Raw genomic sequence first — 18,373 nt, 5'->3', positions numbered from 1 at the left:
GTTACGGATCCAGACACAGAGCTAATTGGATGTTGGCGTCATTGGCAGAAGTTTTATTGGGGCTCCTACAATTCTTATCACAATCCATACACACATCCATTGTGTCAAGCACATTTGTACATTTTTTGCCATCATCATTCTCAAAACATTTGCTTTCTACTCGAGCCCTTCGTATCAGTTCATTTCCTCCTCCCTCCCCACTGCCCCTCCCTCATGAACCCCTGATAACTTATAAATTATCATTATTATTTTGTCATATATTACACTGTCTGACATCTCCCTTCACCCACTTTACTGTTGTCCATCCCCCAGGGAGGAGGTTCTATGTAGATCCTTGTAATTGGTTCCCCATTTCTAGCCCACCTTCCCTCCTCCCTCCAGGTATCACCACTCTCACCACTGGTCCCGAAGAGGTCATCTGTCCTGGATTTCCTGTGTTTCCAGTTCCTATCTGTACTAATGTACATACTCTGTTCTAGTCATATTTGTAAGGTAGAATTAGGATCATGATAGTAGTGGGGAGGAAGCATTTAAGAAGTAGAGGAAAGTTGTAGGTTTCATCGTTGCTACCCTGCACCCTGACAGACTCGTCTCCTCTCCAAGACCCTTCCCTAAGGGGATGTCCAGTTGCCTACAGATGGGCTTTGAGACTCCACTATGCACTCTCCCTGATTCACAATGATATGATTTTTTGTTCTTTGATGGCTGATACCTGATCCCTTCGACACCTCATGATCACACAGGCTGGTGTGCTTCAGTGTGGGCTTTTGTTGCTTCTGAGCTAAATGGGTGCTTGTTTATCTTCAAGCCTTTAAGAACCCCAGACACTATATCTTTTGATAGCCGGGCACCATCAGCTTTCTTCACCACGTTTACTTATGCACACCTTTGTCTTCAGTGATCACGTCAGGAAGGTGTGCATCATGGAATGCCAATTTAATAGAACAAAGTGTTCTTGCATTGAGGGAGTACTTGAGTGGAGGTCCAATGTCCATCTGCTGCCTTAATGTTACACCTATAAATATATGCACGTAGATCTATTTCCCCATCCTCATATATAAATATATTTACATATGCACATGCCTGTATTTAGACCTCTGTAAATGCCCTTTGCCTCCTAGTTCTTTCCTCCATTTCCTTTTACTTTCCTCTTGTCCCACTATCATGCTCAGCCTTCATTTGGGTTTCAGTAATTTCTCTCGGTTACATTGCTCTTGCTGAATCCTACCAGGCCTCTCACACCCTCCTTTCTACTAATTTTGAGTCACTTGTTGCTCCCTTGTCCCTGGGTTTGTCAACACCACCTCCTTTCCCCTCCTCCCCCTCTCCCATGTCCCCTGGAACCATCAGTCCCGTTGTTTTCTCCTCCAGACTATTCATCCAGCCTATCTGATCTAGATAGATCTGCAGAGATAATAACATGCACCCCAAAACAAGGCATAGCAAGCCAAAGCGACAAGAGAACATAACAATGACAACAAACAAGAATACTAATACCCAGAAAGAATAAACTAATTTAAAAAAAGAAAAAAATTTAAAAAGAAAGAAAAACCTGTAAATAGATCGAGGTCTGATTTTTGACCTCTAGTGTGTCCTCCAGTGAAGTCAGGGCTGCCACGCTCTGACTCCAGAGTCTATCCTTTGCACTCCCTTAGGGCCTCCCTGCTCTGCTCCCCTGTTGCTGTGCTGCACGCCTTTAGTGTTTTGCCTTGGTGTCTCAGGGCCAGTCGGGCCAGTCCTGACACTGAGTCTCCAGTGTTGTGCCCTGTAGGGCCATGGGTCACCTCTGCATTTTTTTAATACTACCAGGGTCTTAGAATAGAGAGTAAAACTAGCAGTGTGGTTTTCCCCATCTCTTAAATGCGGGTTCTCCAGAAAAGGACTGGGAACCGGCTAGACAAGTGCTGGGCGAGCTGTCGCACCAAGCTTGATTGTGTGGGGGTGTCATTGAGTTTGAGGGGTGGAGGTGGGTCTGTGCAGGAGAGTCGTCGGGGAGGAGTGGGTGAAGGCAAATCTCAGGCAGTCGCTCTCTTTCTCAACACTCTCAAGTTGAGAAGAAACACCCATTTTAAAAGACCAAACTAGTGTCCTTTTGAAGCACCGGATGAGTCTTAGCGGGGGTCGGTGTCACATTTCATGCCAGGAGATAATGTTTGCTGAACGTGGGCAATTTAGACCTTGGAACTGAGCCTGTGCACACAGAGCGGGGCATTGACGTTGCTATGGTATCGGTGAGTTTGTGACCGGTCACTTGGTGATTAGGTTGACTCACTCAATAATAGAGCAGCTACTCAAACTCTGTTCCCGGAGAAACATTCTGAAAACACTGTAACCTCATACTGGTTAGGATGTTCGAAGAAACGGGGAACTGGCTTCAAGATGCGGAAAACCCAGGTTGTGGTCCAGCCTGTCTGCCCTTGATGTTGATGGTGCCCTTGAGGGCAGGAACTTCATCCCTTCCATCGGGGCCTCCCACGCAGCCCCCACGTGGAAGGAAGCCATGGACTGTTTGTCCTAGGAAGGTGTGAGGAAGCACCATGTGCACAGTCGACCGCCTGACCCGGCTGGCCTGTGAAAGGAAGCACTTAGCTCACCCTGCTTCTCCCGGCCTGCTAGACACCCGTACCACGGACAGGGTAGGAGAGAGCTTTAGATAATGCAGTGGCAGAAGTTAAAATGGTCCATATGTGTGGGTTTACATGCATATATAGCCTGTCTATGTGTTTACATATGACAGCGGCACATTTGTCATTGATATCAGTAGAGGAGGGTGACTTCAGAAAATTTATGGAAAAAATCCATTATCTTTTAATTTCCAGTTTTCCACAGACTTTCTGCCCCTCCCTTGTACGCATGTATATATAATATATATCATTTATAGGCTATAATAATATTTGTATTTTCTATAATTTGTAAGTTCATATTGTACATCATCATTGTGATAATAAAAGCAAGAAGCCAAGCCCACCGCCATCACGTTGGGACGGACGCACAGGGCTTCCAAGACGGCAAATCTTCACAGCAAACCAAAGCCTTAGCCCTCTCAAGCAGAGTGGTTCTGGTCGTTTGAGCTGCCAGCCCTGCACTGAACAGCCCCTCGCTAACCCACGGCACCAAGTCCGTATATTCACCTTTTGTTAGAAACTAGAAGTGCGATATCAGGCTAATTTTATAGATGCTGTTTAGGTCATAGCTATTTTGAAATACTTCTATACAGGTTAAAAATAGCTACTAGCTTAGTGTGTGGATATGATGGAAATGGCGTAGGGAAAAAGGCAAACGACATGTGAGGAAACTGCCGTCCAGAGTATCGCCAAGCCCTTTGTTATTTTGAAATGCTTCGTTTCGTTTTCTGAATGTATCGACCTCTTAGAAGTACGCTCATCATTTTCCAGTGTAAAAATGTAAATGTTTGCCATACAAGACCAGGACAACGGAGCTATAACAGACTGGTCTCTCCATTTGAAACGCGGCCGTAACTCTTCTCTGATGTTTTTCTTTTATTGGACTGTGATGACTTGGTAAGGCTCGGCGATGACTCGTGGGATGAAGGGCAGCAAAGTTCATAATGGTGTAATTTTGCGCACTGAAGTGCTAAGGAAAAGCGGCGATTCTTACAAAGATCTGTGTCCTATTTTTGAAAGAAAGCTGGAGTTGGTGTAGTCACCATTGTCGTGCGCAAACTTTAATTTCTTTCACTCATTCCCCTAGGTTTCTGGTCCAGTTCCGGCAGGACAAAGTCTGTGTGAAGTTTATTCAGGGCAGCCAGAAAAACGGGAGCGTGCCCATGTGCAAACGAAAAAACAACCGGCTCCTCGAAGTCGCCGTCCCTTAACTGGCACCTGCTCTCCGCTCTCACGGACTTGGCTCTTTAGCGGTGCACTTGGGGTTCATTGTATGTTTGGAAATTGCCGGGGCTCCTACTGTTAGAGACCCTTGGCAAACATTTTAAACAAAAACATTTGACTAATCGGTTTTCATTATTGGAATAGTTTTAACCCTTAAAGTACATGTTCTGTCCGGGAGCAGGATTGTAGAAACTAACAGTGTCTAGGCCAAGCCATAAGTGTCCGCTTTTCTTAGTCAGCACGTTAGAGCGTGTGCCATGCGCCAACATAGTACTCATGCATCCTTAATATGTCTAGGTGTAGAAAGCTAGTATATTCGTTCATTAAATATTTATTGAATGCCTGCTCAGTGCTAGGCACTGTGCTAGATGGTGTGAAACTTATGAGGAATCTTTTCTTTTTTTGTCTTCCAAGCCGTTGCATTTTGGCTGGTTTATGTTGATTGAACTGGGGCGGAGGGGGCGTGATGAAAATATGGAGACCAAACAGTGACGGTTACAGATAGCCGTGTTAGGAAAACTACTTCCAGAACAGCTGGTCCTGAGAGGGACTCAGAATCTATGGGTTCAGTGCGCCCACTTGCAGTGTCTGTTTGAAGAAAGAAACCTGACATCTGGACATGACCTTTGATTGGCTTAGATCTCTTGTGATTGCTTTTAATAGTAGAGAAGAGTCACTGTTAACTGAGAAAAAAGAGACAGATGCAGACAGACAGAAGATGATATGTCCTTGTTTCCAGGTAACACCAGATGTGGCCCTGCATGTGCTGTGATCTGCCAAGTATTGGGCAGATATTTTACAAGAACTAGGCCAGGGCAGGGCTGCAAGTCTTTCCGAAAGTGGCAGGCATTCTGTACGATGTGCAATATGCCATCCAGATCTCTTGTGAAAGTTTTATTTATAATAGACATTTCTTATGAAAGAAGTGATTGGTACAGGGTGCATATTTTAATCAAGACTTAAAAAGAAAGTTTGTGTTAATTTGCAGGGCTGTTTTTGTTTGTTTTCTTTTTCCAATTTCCAATAAGGATGATTTGGGACATGATGTTTTAAACTTTGGAATCAAATGGTTTCTTATTTGGGAAGACAATGTATATACCTTGACATTATGTTAAATAATAAAATTGTTCTAATTTGGTGCCATTTTTCTGGATCATAACTATTTTTGTATCTCAAGCTATTTTCTTACATTGTATGAAATGTATTGTCACATGGAAAGGCTTTCCAAGCTGAATAGTCTGGTCTCTGTGTAACTGAATTTCATTTATCTTTGATAACTCAAAAGACATTTCATTGAAAGTATTTTTTTCTGGGGAATTTTCCTGAATGTTTGTACTTCCAAAAAAAAAAATGTTCTCATCAAGAAGTTCCTGGAAACTCTGGTGTCATTGGCACGGGTAGAGGCCGTGCTTACTATCTCAGCAGCATTTCCAAATGCACCTGCAGTAGCACATTGATGATTCCTCAACTCTTGGTAAGTAGAATTCGGGGACTAAGAGTTTGTTGTTTGTTGAACTGTCTTTTTTTAAAATATGTAATGCATTCACTTTGTCTAAAAAAATGAAAAGGTGTCTAATAAAAATTCTCCATCTCATCAGCCATCCAATGTTCCTATGCTCCCAGTTAGCTACTGCTCTGATATTCGTGCATCTGCTGACAAGAGAGTCAAACCACAGACTGTCTTCTCCCCTCCTAGAGCCAGCGCGCCTTCACGCAGGACACCCGCTGCTCCTTTCGTTTAGCAGGGGGTCATGAGGCGCTCTTCCTGCAGCCGGGGTGAGCCGTGATGCACTGAACCAGCGCCGTGCTGGTGGTGATTGCTTGGCGTTCTGAACAGGAGGTGGAGCGGAAGAGGGGCAGTATTCTAGAGGTCTGCTGTCCCACTTTCCCAGATAGCTGAGGTGCAAGACAACAGCAGTCGGCAGCAATGTGTTCTTCCACATGGATTACCAATAGAGAAATCATTTCATTGCAAACATCAGGGTCAGTCTCCTGCAAGGATCTAAAGTAGATTCCAGAGTCATTTTACCTAAGGACAGTTGTCTAGATTGATCACTGATATTGTTGGCACTGGTAATTTATCATGAGACTCACCCTCGGTGGATTTTGACTGTTGTCATTGCCAGGGGCTGCTGAGGCCGTTTCGACACATAGTGACCACCCCCCCCCCCCCCATGTGACAGAGTACAATGGCCCAGAGAATGTTCTTGGTTATAGTCACTACCAGCAGGCGTTTCTCGGCAAAGACTCCTGGTGGGTTCTAACAGCCAGCTTTTCAGTGCATTCAAGCACTTGGCCATTTGTGATGACACCAGGGCTCCTTTTTAAAATAAATCATTTTATTAGGGGCTCATAGAACTCTTATCACAATCCATACATATATCAGTTGTGTAAAGCACATTTGTACATTCATCATTCTCAAAACATTTGCTCTCCACTTAAGCCCCTGGCATCAGCTCCTCATTTTCCCCTTCCTCCCCATTCCCCCTCCCTCATGAACCCTTGATAATTTATAAATTATTATTTTGTCATATCTTGCACTGTCTGACATCTCCCTTCCACCATTTTTTGTTGTCTATCCCCGAGGGAGGAGATCACATATCACATGTAGATCCTTGTAATCGGTCCCCCTTTCCAATCCACCCTCCCTCCACCCTCCCAGTATCACCACTCATACCACTGGTCCTGAAGGGATCATCCGCCCTGGATTCCCTGTGCCTCCAGCTCCTATTTGTACCAGTGTACATCCTCTGATCTAGCCAGACTTGTAAGGTAGAATTGGAATCATGATAGTGGGGGGTGGGGGATGGGAGGGGGTGAGAAAGCATTTAGAAACTAGAGGAACGTTGTATGTTTCATCGCCACCACATTGCACCCTGACTGGCTTGTCCCCTCCTGGATACCCACCTGTAAGGGGATGTCCAGTGACCTACCAATGGTCTTTGGGTCTCCACTCTGCACTCTGTCCCTCATTCATGATATGATTTTTTTTGTTCTGATGATGCCTGATTCCTTCGACACCTCATGATCACACGGGCTGGTGTGCTGCTTCCATGTGAACTTTGTTGCTTCTGAGCTAGATGGCCGCTTGTTTACCTTCAAGCCTTTAAGACCCCAGACACTATCTCTTTTTATAGCCGGGCACCATCAACTTTCTTCACCACATTCGCTTATGCACCCATTTGTTTTCAGTGATCATATCAGGGAGGTGAGCACACAGTGACATGATTTTTGTTCTTTGATGTTTGCTAACCGATCCCTTCAGCACCTCGTGATGACACAGGCTGATGTGCTTCTTCCATGCAGGCTCTGCCACCTCTGAGCTAGATGGCTGCTTGTTTAGTTTCAAGCCTTTAAGATCCCAGACACCATATCTTTTGATAGCCGGCCACCATCAGCTTTCTTCACCACATTTGCTTATTCACCCGCTTTGTCTTAAGCGATTGTGTCGGGAAGGTGAGCATCATGAAATGCCAGTTTAATAGAACAAAGTGTTCCTGCATTGAGGGAGGACCTGAGTGGAGGCCCAATGTCCATCTGCACCAGGGCTCCTTTGGACTTGGTGGGAAAAGTCTGCTGAACTTTCCTCATAAGCTTCCTTGGATCCCATGAAGAGACTGCCTCCTGAGAGTGCCCTGCACTGGGCAGCCACTGGGAGAGAGTCCCTGAACTGTGCTCCCAAGTGGAAGGGAGAGCGCTCCCTGCTCTGTGAGATCCCTCCCCATCCTGCTGCTTCACTGGTGAGCTAATGGAAGTGTTCTTGCTGAGAGAAACGCTTCAGTTTAGAAACAACCACAAACCCTGGTTTTCAGGGCTGAGGTTAGGGTTGGCTGCCAGTAAAGACGCCGAAGCTCGGTTTAAAAGCCCGTCATTGCCACCGGTGACGCCGAACCACACTTGAAATAAGGGCGTGGCCACCACGGTTCAGTAGCCAGCTGGAGTATAGCATTTTCCAGAATGTCACCAAGCATCCCATCTCCGTCAGTGTCACAGTGGGTTGGGTTCCACAGCAAGATCAAGGTCGAATCCGGCCCTTCCAGAAGCTTTAGAAGGAGCGCTTGAGAATGGGCATTTTAAAGACGTCTCCTGATGATTGACAGACATCACGGTTTTCAGAACCGCTGAGAGGAAGACGAGCTGTGTACAGCCATCTGTTTAATGAGGCCTTCTGGAACTGGTACCCGAGTGTGAGGACCATTCATCTAGAGCTTCCCTGCAGTGGCATGTCATGTCACCTGCTTCTCGGTGCCTCACGAGCACCACTCTTGACAGTGACTGTGGGGAATAACTGCCGCGGCCTGGTCCAGAGTTCCGGTCTACCCTGGCCTGGGCACACAGCTTTTGAGCTAGTTGCCAATCATCACTTAATTCTCCAGCCTGGACTAAGTTGTGATACTAGCAGAGGTAATGGGTACCCAACAATCAGACCATGGAAACTACCATTGTCTTTGACTTTCAGATGCCACGGGGCAAGAAACGTGGGACTAGTTGCTCCCAAAGAGCACACTGGGTGTCATTTTGCATTTCACATTCTTGGAGTAATACCGCACACTCAAGACCCTCAACGAAATGGACTGACACAGCAACTGCCACCGCGGGTTCAGACATAACGATGGGAGAGCACAGGAGGGCTTGGGTTTGGTTCTGTTGTACACGGGGTGGCCAGGAAGCTGACCCAACTCAACCCCGAGCACCCACGGGCCCCGGATGTCAGACTGCAGCTAGAGCCCTGACCCCTCTACTTAGACCAGGGTCGGTGGGATGTGTCTGTGATGGCAAAGCCTGGGCTCGGGGTTTTGAGAATCTTTGGCACAGGGTCACATTGAGGATTTGGCAGCAATCTTACGAGAATGCACTGCTTTATTCTGGTGCCATTTTAATGTGCTGAGTGAGATCTCAAGGTTGTGCCATTAAGGGTAATTATGATAATTCAAGCATAGTTGAAAATTGCTCTAGGTTAACTGTAATACTTTTATTATAGGCTATGTTTTACAAAGCAGCTAAGGCATTTCTCAAATAGCAGGATTCTTTCCCGAAAGGTCTGTGTTGAAGGGGTAAAGATGCGGTAAATTCTTAATGTGCCTAATATTAAATTCTGACCACTTTAAATTGTAGTAATAATAGCCTTTGTTTTTAAACCCAGGCATTGTTTGTTAAAAGCTGGCCACTCAAGCTCTCTGAAACAGTTACGCGCTGCAAAAGCAGGCACTCACTTTGCTCTTTCCTCCTGGTGAGAAACAACAAAAGCCAGCTGGGGCTTTCCTCGTTAGTTTGTTAGTTTGGTGGAAGATTGTGTTTGGGGAGCATATTCTCAGTGGCGTGGCTCTTCTGTGCAGCCCGCTGCAGCCATTCTCGCCAGTGCTCCTTCACGCGCAGGCTGTTGGTGAGCTGGCACTGGCTCTCTGGTCCCATCAGCTTCTATTTCAATAGCTACATGGGGGAGAAAATCTTTGTTGCGTTTGCATCCCCAAAAACCTAGGGACATTTGCCTCATGCTCTTTGGTTTACGGATAATGTTCAAAGTCTGGAGTTAATCACAGTTTGGCAGAAGCCAACCTCGTCCTCACTAACTCGACTTCTCCCTTGCCTGCCTGTAGGCAGGTCCCCTTTCTTCTGATCCGTGGAGTCCAGCCAGACTCTCACTTTGTAACCTAGGAAAATAGTCTCAGCCTCTCGGTGATTTTAGGAAGAAATGGGAACAGAACTGAATTCTTTATTTACCCAAAAGCCTGCCAGGCCAGAGGGAAGGGAAAAACTCGACCATGTTCTGTGTAGCATGTGAGTCACCTTGTCGCTTTGCTTCTTTTACGCGCTTTCCCATGTCGCCGTTGTTTTCTTCTCTTTCGCTCCATTTGCTAAAGGATGTGGCTTCACCACCACCACCCCCACAGTGTTTTTATTGTTTCTCTGGTTGGATTATGATTTTATTTTCATTATTTTCCATTGGGAATAGTAATAGTATCATCATATATATACATATATATACATGCATGTATATATATACATACACACACACACACATATATTCGTTTGGGGCAAAGAGTTACAAAGCAGCTTAGGTTCCCTCTCGTTCACTGAAGTCTACACACGTGATTGTGGAGCGGGACCAGCTCCTTCACAGGCGCAGCCGCTTTCATTGCTGTCACCCCGGTGCTTTCATTTCCATTCGCCTAAGTTCAACCCCCCCCCCCCAACCTTCTCCCCTTGGCTTGATCGCTGTCTTTGTAATGACATCACATGCATAAGAAAATGTGCACACATCCTAAATGTACCGGTCAGTAAGGCTTGCATCCCCCCTTCTAGCACCCCCAAACAATATGGACACCCTGTGTCCCAGCCCCAAAGGCAACTATTCCATTGTTTTTTAGTACAATACATTTTGCCATTTTTAACTTTATGTAATTAGAATCATACAAATATGTATTCTTCTGGCTGGTTTCTTTTACTCAATGATCTAATTGTGAAGTTCAATCATATTGCCTATAACAGGTCCGCTATGCTCCTCACTGTAAGATTTCATTTTGTGCATATACTAAGATTGTGTAATACACTTTATTGTTGATGGCCCTTTGGATTTGGGCTATTGTGCAGATGCCAGTGAACAGTCTTGCACATGTCTTTTGCTGAATATACATATATACATATATATATCTTTGGGGTCTATGCCTGAGAGTGGAACGACTGGGTCCTGCGGTAAGTGTTCAGAGTCGTCGATTCCCCTCCCTGGTTTTCAGGAGAATGGTCCAACGTGCGCTCCAACCAGCTGTGTTGTCAGGGTTGCGCCTGTTCTGTCTTATCATGCTTTCAACCAAAATGTAAGGGCCTTTGAAGTGCTTACTGCTAAGTGGCATTTCCATGATAACTAATGAGCTTAAACACCTTTTCAGTATTGGCCAGTTGGACATATTTTGTGAGATGTCTATTCAAGTATTTTTGCTAAATTTTCCTATTGGGTGTCTGCTATTCTCCTGTTGATGGCAGTTCTCTGTGTACTTGGCATGAGGGACCTTGATCAGATGATACCCTGATGGCGTGGCTTCTCACAGTGGTACTGGCTGCTTCACTCTGGGACCAGTGTCTTTTAATGTTACATAGATTGTCCCCCTTTATGGTTAGTTTTGTTGTTGTTGTTATTGTTTAATTTCCTGTGTGCAAAATACTTGGTGACCAAAACTATGAAGATGCACTTTTGTGCTGTCTTTTAGCAGCTGTGTGTTTCATCTTTCATGTGTAGATTTTCAATCCACCTGGAATTCTTTTCTAGAATGATGTAACTAGGAGGTCGAGATTCACATCCCCACCTTGTGGACGCCCCATCGTTGGACAGGCCACTCTTGCCCTTCTGTGCTGTTTCTAGGTTCTTTATTATGTGGGTTTGGCTCTCCCCAAAGGGTTGGCCCCTATTTTGTTGATAGCTGCTGTGAAGTTGTCCTTCTGATTCACGGTGGCCTCATGCCCTTTGCCATCCTCGTGTCTCATTGCAGATCCATAGTTGTAATCCATATTTCATAAGGTGTTTCCATTGGCTAACTTTTAGAAATTTGTCTTCAGCTTGGTCTTGAGGCTCGGCTGAAAATCGCCCTGACATCCAGGAGCAAGCAGCCCTCCAGGAACCAGTGGGTGGTGGCCACCTATGAGGTGCCTTGGCAGAGCAGCAAGCCCAGGTCTCTCCTGGAGGCTGAGGTTTCTCTCACTGGCCCACCAATATCCCCACTGTATTGATATTAAACTGTGTTTATTACGGTAGCTTTGTATCATGTTGGCTTAGTCGATAAGAAGAGAAATGTATAACTTGCTTAAGGTGAGGCCCTAAGTTCTCCGGAGAGTTGTGGGGAGAATTAAAACTAGTAAGGAACCTTTGTCAGATAGTTAGAGTTTGTTAAAGTTTTCATGTAGGCATAGAGTCAGCTTTTTCCTTTAGCCACAAGGCCTTGCGCATGGGGGTGCCCACTGGGATCATATAAGGGAAATATTTGATGTTTCCTTGAAGGAAATTACTACTTCTAATGTGACATGGCTTTCCACTGACTCCATGGTTTCTATCCATATTATTAGTCATCCCTTTTCATTTTCCATAAAGTCTAACGAAACTGATGGCATATGAGTGATTGCTTGTGTTTGAGCTAAGACTGTTGCCCTCTCCCCGGTCCAGTTCTTTTGCGGCTGCTAGTGAGCAGCCTCCGTGGGTTTCCCCGGTCTGTGTGACAGTCTGTACAGTGTCAGCACTGACAGATGCTGGGCAGGGAATGGGCTCTGCATCTTTGGTCAGCCTCTGTAAGACTCCACCTCCTTTCTAACTTACTGTTTGTATTTTTTTTCTAGAAAATTTCCAGTTATTATCCAACCCATTCCATGTACATTCCAGTTATCATCCAACCCATTCCATGTACATTTCTGAGCTGAATTCAGAACTGTCTTTCCTGAAATAATCTCTGCAAGCTTTCCCAAAAGTTGAGATTTTAATTGACAGGGAAAAAGAGGTGCCAAAAAGGCAGATTCGCTATTTTTAGCAACACTAAAAGCATATGCATCTTATCCTAGGAGTGGCAATTCGCGGAGACAGGAAAACACATTTGATCTATTGATTTGATCAGTAACAACAAGGGAACAATATGAGCCCAGAGGAAATAAGTCTTGTCAGCATCGGGGACTGTCCTGGAAGGAGGAGTGGGTGGAGCTGTCAAAGCATTGTGTGAAAGGATGTCACACGTCCCCTACTGTGTTAGGCTGGGTTGACTAGAGAAACAAATCCAGAGACACTCATCTCTGTAAGAGAGAGCTTTATATCAAGAAGTAATTAAGTATCAATAAAACATCCCAGCCCAGTCCAACGCAAGTCCATATGCCCAATACTAGTCCCTAAGTCCCTCCTCAGACTCACGAAGCCACATGCAATGATGCAGAATGCAGGAAGATCACTGGTCTGTGGGTGTAAAATCTTGTGGATCCAGTGGCGGTGGACACATCTCCAGGGCTCGAGCAGGTCTCAGCATGGCTCACCTCGGGAAGATGAAGGCAGAGAGAGAAGGGGGGCTCCCAGGACCCTCCCCACGAGGAGGCTATGCCCACAAGGAGGCACCATCAGGCTGCGACCCAACCGACAGGCCAGCCTTCACCCCTACACTTCAGTTTGACAGTAAATTATGTAACTACCATACCTGCATTCTTCAGAAACCTGAAAGACTGCAAATTCACCTCCTATGTTTACTCATTAATACAATGCATTTGGTGGGGCAGCCATTCTGTTGTTGCTTGAACCCTAACTTCAAGGATGAGCTAGTGTCATGTATAAACATTCATTATCAGTGCTCATTCCCTGTGACCAAAGACAACCCCAACCAAACCCATTACTGCGGAGTCAGTTCTGGCTCATAGCGACCCCATAGGACAGGGTAGAGCTGCCCCTGTGGGTTTCTGAGACTGCTTAGAAGAGTAGAAAGCCTCTTTCTCTCCCGAAGTGGCTGGTGGTTTCAAACTGCTGACCTTGCATAGCAGCCCAACGCTTAACCTCTATGCCCACAGCTTTGATATAGAACTGAAAACACGTGTAGAGGTTAGGACTATCAGCTACGTAAGTCCACGCGCTTTTATTCTAAGGAAACTAGCTAGTACTTTCTAATAGGGGGGAATGAAATCAAGTGTCTTCCAATGGCTGACCTGGGCTTTTTAAAAACCAAGTGTAAAGGGGCTTTATAAGATTTGTATAGGAAAACATGCTTTTTATTTCCATGGGAGGGTTAAGAAAATACTCTGGAGGTTATTATGTAGCATTTGGGGAACCCTAAGCAAAAGAAGGAAGATGCTTGCAGCTATCTTGGCGTTTCTCCTTGTAAAAGTCACTTTCGTTTTGCATCTCCAAGGGGACAAGAGTTCTCATGTCTTGGCGTAGCTGTGGACGAACACGACACAACTTTCGCAGCGGCCCGGGAAGTGGCAGGAGTTAGAATCTCGGGTTGCGACTCCCCTCGGAGTCTGTGGGGAGCAGCTGGCTTTGCTCCCCAGCACAAGTCGGACTTGGATCTGAAAGAAACAGGATCTGCGAACATTTTGGAAAGCATTTGGGAGCCGTCTGTGGGACGTGATTAAAGGAGAAGGAAATCCATCCACCAATTTGTTCTTTCCACTGGGAAAAGCCCACAGAAGGAAGCGGCCGTGCGTGGTGTCTTGAACTGCCCCCAAACCACACCAGACACTCAGGCACAGTTTGTTCGAAAGAATTCATTTCAGAAGTATGTATAATTGCAGGCACATCACTGATACTCCTGTCTAAAGACGCCTTTTCTGATCAGTTCGTGTGGCTAATGAAAACTGATACAGGTCTGCACCACCGACCAGACTGCCCTTCAGCCACCTGGCTCACACGGATGCCGCTCAGCCTTTGAAGGAGTCCCCTCTTGGAATGCTTCGTCTCAGGGAGCCACTTCAGGAGTCCATTGCTTTCTACCGAGACATGGAGCCTTCTCGTAATGAGCGCTGTCTCTAGGCTGAGGATGTAGAGACTGACGCTCTTCCAGTGTTGCCATTGACTCTTAGTCTGATGTGATCAAACCACGTGCTTCCAAATAACTGCAGCTAATAAAACACTCAGCCTGGACATCAGACCCCAGAGTGGACCATTTCACCGTATCTTAGCTGACCACTTCACCTTCGCTGGCCAACTGTATCAGTAACCAGGTGCGCTGTTGGTGGGTTGGCAGAACTCAGACAGTGCTCTTCGTGTAAGGTAGATTGAGAATGTGTTAAAGATTATTGTTTTGTTTCAGAATGTCGATGCTGGGGATTAGAGGGTTAATGAAGAAAAACACTCTTACCAAAAAATGGAGTTTCAAAAGCATCAGTGGGACAGAATGTTCTGAGACAGCCTCTGTCCAGCCCGGTGGTTCCTAACATCTTCAAGTGTGATGATCCCACATTTCACAAGCACTTGCCGGATGGTAGCCATTCTTTTAGAATAGTTTTATTGCACAAAACACATCATTTTTATAGGTTGAAGACTTCAACATGCAATTCTTAATCACAGAGCATCTAAACATGAATGGAAAGTAACTGCACATATTTCACAAGTCTTCATGTAGGCAGCAGAAATGTTGACTCATGGATTTGAGGTCCTTGTGTTAGGTTGGGTTGTTTAGGGGAAAAAACCAGTGACACTCATCTCTGTACAAGAAAGAACTTTGTATCGAGAAGGGACCCCAGCCCAGTCCAACACAAATCTGTAGGTCCAACACTAGCTGAGACCTCTTTGGGCTCACATTGCTGCAGGCTGATGGTGCAGGAAGGGGCAATAGGAAGCAGGAAGCATGGTCAGGCACCAGCGGCTCTCAGAGTCGGGCAGCCCACTAGAGGCCACGCCTGGAGACAGAGGCCCTATGAAGGCCCAGCAAGGAGGAAGGGAAGCGGCAGAAGCCCTATGTGTTCCATCTTGCTCTTACCCAAAGGCCACACCCCAAGGGGTGTCATCAAGCTACCACTTGATTGACAGGTTTGACTCTAGTTGACGCAAAACCTAGCCATCACAGACTCCTCATAAAAACTCAGCTGGGTGCTAACCAACCCATATCTTCCCATCCTTTCACTTTAAGAAAATACAGGAGGGGGGGCAGAAAAAGAAAAGAAAACTCAAGTCCAGAGAGATCCAGAGATTAGTCAGTTTTGAGCATCTTGGCAGAAATAGACTGTGTTGCTTGACTTCTGCCTCTCCCTCTCCTGCTGAGGGCCTCAGAGAGGTGGCTTAGAAAGGACTGGCCAAACTCCAGCCTTTTCACTATGCACCGGTGGACTCAGGGACTATGTGGAGGAACAAGTGCAGAGCGGGCGGGATTTCGGAGAGTGCGCTCCTTAGTCACCCTTCTAGCCCGGACCTGAGCTCACCCCATGGCTCCACTGGCAGCCGAACAGTCAACAGGCCTATAAAGTGAATGGTAGCACCAGTGACGCACACCCTCAGGAGAACAACCAAACGTATGTAGGAAAAGTGGGACCCCAATGTAGAAGTCACGGATTAGCTGTGCTTGGCACATAGGAGCCCCTGCGTGGCACCAACAGAAAGGATAAGGTTTGAGTCCCCAGCCCACTCTGTGGAGCGCACATCTACCCTGATTCATGGGGTTGCTGAGTTGGAATCAACTTCACAGCAACTGGCATTCTGGTTGGCACACAGTAACTCTTCAATAAAACGGAAATACAGGTTTCTTTCTGTATCTCTGGCCTTTTTGAGCATTCTAATTCCCTTAAAATATAACAGGGTCAGTTGTCATCTTTTTACCCAAACTATACAATTGAAAGTTCATGACTACTTACCCAGCTATGTTTATAATAATATAACTCCCATACCCCTTCACCTCCCCATTCAATCTAGCTGTTTTTAGCTTCTGTTTTAAGTGGCTGCCTTTTTTTTGGGGGGGGGGGAACATTTGGAACAATAACCATTTTATAGTATCTCACATTTAGCAGGTCAAGAATTTGAGCAATGAGATGCTCGCTGGTACTTCTTCCCCTATCGCTTTTTATACATTATGGCATTCATCCTATTTCTTAGGTAGAGATTCTCAAGAAGCAAAACTAGTGAAGCTTATATGAGTAAATGTATGGATAGATGGATTGGTAGGTAAATTTATCTCAAGGAAATGACTCTCAAAGTTCTCTAGGCTGGCAAGTTCCAAGTTTGCAAGTCAGCTGTCAGGCTGTAGGATTCTCCTGACTCTTGTAGCTACAAGGGCTGGCTGCCAAGGGGAGTGATCCAAGGTTGGCACAAGGTTGACTTAGGCTGCAAAGGCTAATGACTCCCAGAACTGGCAGATAATATGACAGGCTACTGACTTCAGTCTAAAGATCCAGAGACCAGATGGAGAATTCAGATCCATTAAAAAGCTCTACCAGAATGGGGTTGATAGAGTTATGGATATGGAGAGTGAGTGAGTGAGAGAGAGAGAGAGAGAGAGAGAACAGTTTCCCTAAGAAAATTCCCTTTCAATTGAGGTGCAGAACTCATCATGGGGAACGAGAATGTCATTACCATGTCATCAAGCTGACATACAACCATCACCTCTTCAGGTGGTTCTCAGTTTTTGAGGGTCCAGGCAGATGTTTCAGAAAAACCATGCTCTCTTCTGTTCTAAGAGTAAAATTGATCGGAAGAATGAAATAATTTAGTTTTTCTCTGGCTTGCACTATTTCTGTCATCTCTAAAGTAATTAAGACAGCTTATTCCAAAACCAAATTATATCTTGAATATCCTAAATAAACACTGGAGAGCTGGTGGTGTAGTGGTTTTGCACTGGGCTGCAATCCGTGTGGTGAGTAGTTTGAAACATCAGCCGATCCGTGGGAGAAAGACTGGGTTTTCGACTCCATTAGCAGTTACCGTCTCAGAACCCACAGGAGATCAGGGTGAGTCAGCATTAACTCAACCACAGATGAACAAATGCCCCGTTTGCCTTCTCCACCTCCCCGAGAAGAGCGGTGCTTGAAGCCATGTCTGAGGAAACGCCACCAGGGACGCGCCCAGGAAGAGTGGCGCCTGCTGCTGACAAAGAGGGTCTAATGATGAGTCAGGTGGTATTTCGGGTGATCTTTTCATGAATCCTTCGTCCTTTGGATTTCCCCACAGGGAAGAGGGAACTGATGCTTCAGGGTCAGGAAAAGACATGGGGCATTTAGATATTGTAGCTCACAAGCCTACGTGATAGTGCTTCCGTGTAAAGCAAAAGCATTTAAAGCTGCTTGAGAGCTCAACGCTTCGTGTCTTGATTGTCGCCTCGTTTCTTTTACAGTATTTGTTATTGCTTGCCACAGAGGCCATTTATTTAATAGACAGGGTCGGGGAGTAGATTGAGTTTCATGAGATACTAACACTTTATCTATTTTTTAAAATCATTTTATTGGGGGCTCATACAATTGTCATCACAATCCATACATCCATCCATTGTGTTAAGCACATGTGTACATTTGTTGCCGTTTATCTTTTGAGGAGAACATTCTAGAGTTGATTAGAACGGCCTGGTAGAGTCTGCTTCATTAACTCATTGGGTGGTCCGTTACAGGTGCATAGGTACATGCTAAGCAGTCGAGGGAGGGTCTTTGGAAGTACACCCACATCTCTAGGCATGGTGGTGGCGATTGCTAACTACATACTTGCAAATACAGCACATACATAGACAGCTCAAGGAATCCTGGTGGTGCAAGGGGTGTAGCACTTGATTGCTAACTGACAGGTCGATGGTTCAAACCCGCCAGCCCCTCTGCAGGAGAAGATGAGGCTGTCCTCTGTAAAGATGTACCGTGTCAGAAGCCCGAAGAAGCAGTTCTACGCTGGACTGCAGGACCCCTACGAATTGGAATCAACTTGATAGGAGTTGGATTTGTTTATCATCAGTAGCTCAGGCGTAGAAATTACTTAGACACTGGGACTGTATCACAAATGTGTCCAAACTGTTAGCTGGAACATTGATTTGCTACGCACACCTTCCCCTAATGCACAATAAAGTATTCCTTAAAAATAATACCTGCTACAGAGGAGAATTAGG

The 18,373-nt window shown here is 45.6% G+C and overlaps 1 protein-coding gene across 4 annotated transcripts in view; it reads left to right on the top strand.

Moving 5' to 3' along the window:
* The window catches only part of MYO1B (myosin IB), a 188,330-nt gene extending 183,337 nt beyond the window's left edge, over nt 1–4,993 (top strand). For all 4 annotated transcript variants that reach the window (XM_075530412.1, XM_075530411.1, XM_075530414.1 and 1 more), the window contains one exon: nt 3,712–4,993. In XM_075530412.1, coding sequence (XP_075386527.1) covers nt 3,712–3,835 — 124 coding nt within the window. In that variant the 3' untranslated portion in view covers nt 3,836–4,993. The remainder of the gene's footprint in view (nt 1–3,711) is intronic.
* Nucleotides 4,994–18,373: the final 13,380 nt, after the last annotated feature.

Source organism: Tenrec ecaudatus, chromosome 13 (genome assembly GCF_050624435.1).
Source record: "Tenrec ecaudatus isolate mTenEca1 chromosome 13, mTenEca1.hap1, whole genome shotgun sequence".
Classification (NCBI taxonomy): domain Eukaryota; kingdom Metazoa; phylum Chordata; class Mammalia; order Afrosoricida; family Tenrecidae; genus Tenrec; species Tenrec ecaudatus.
Note: the sequence above shows the minus strand (reverse complement) of the source record. Positions and strands in the feature narration are given on the sequence as shown.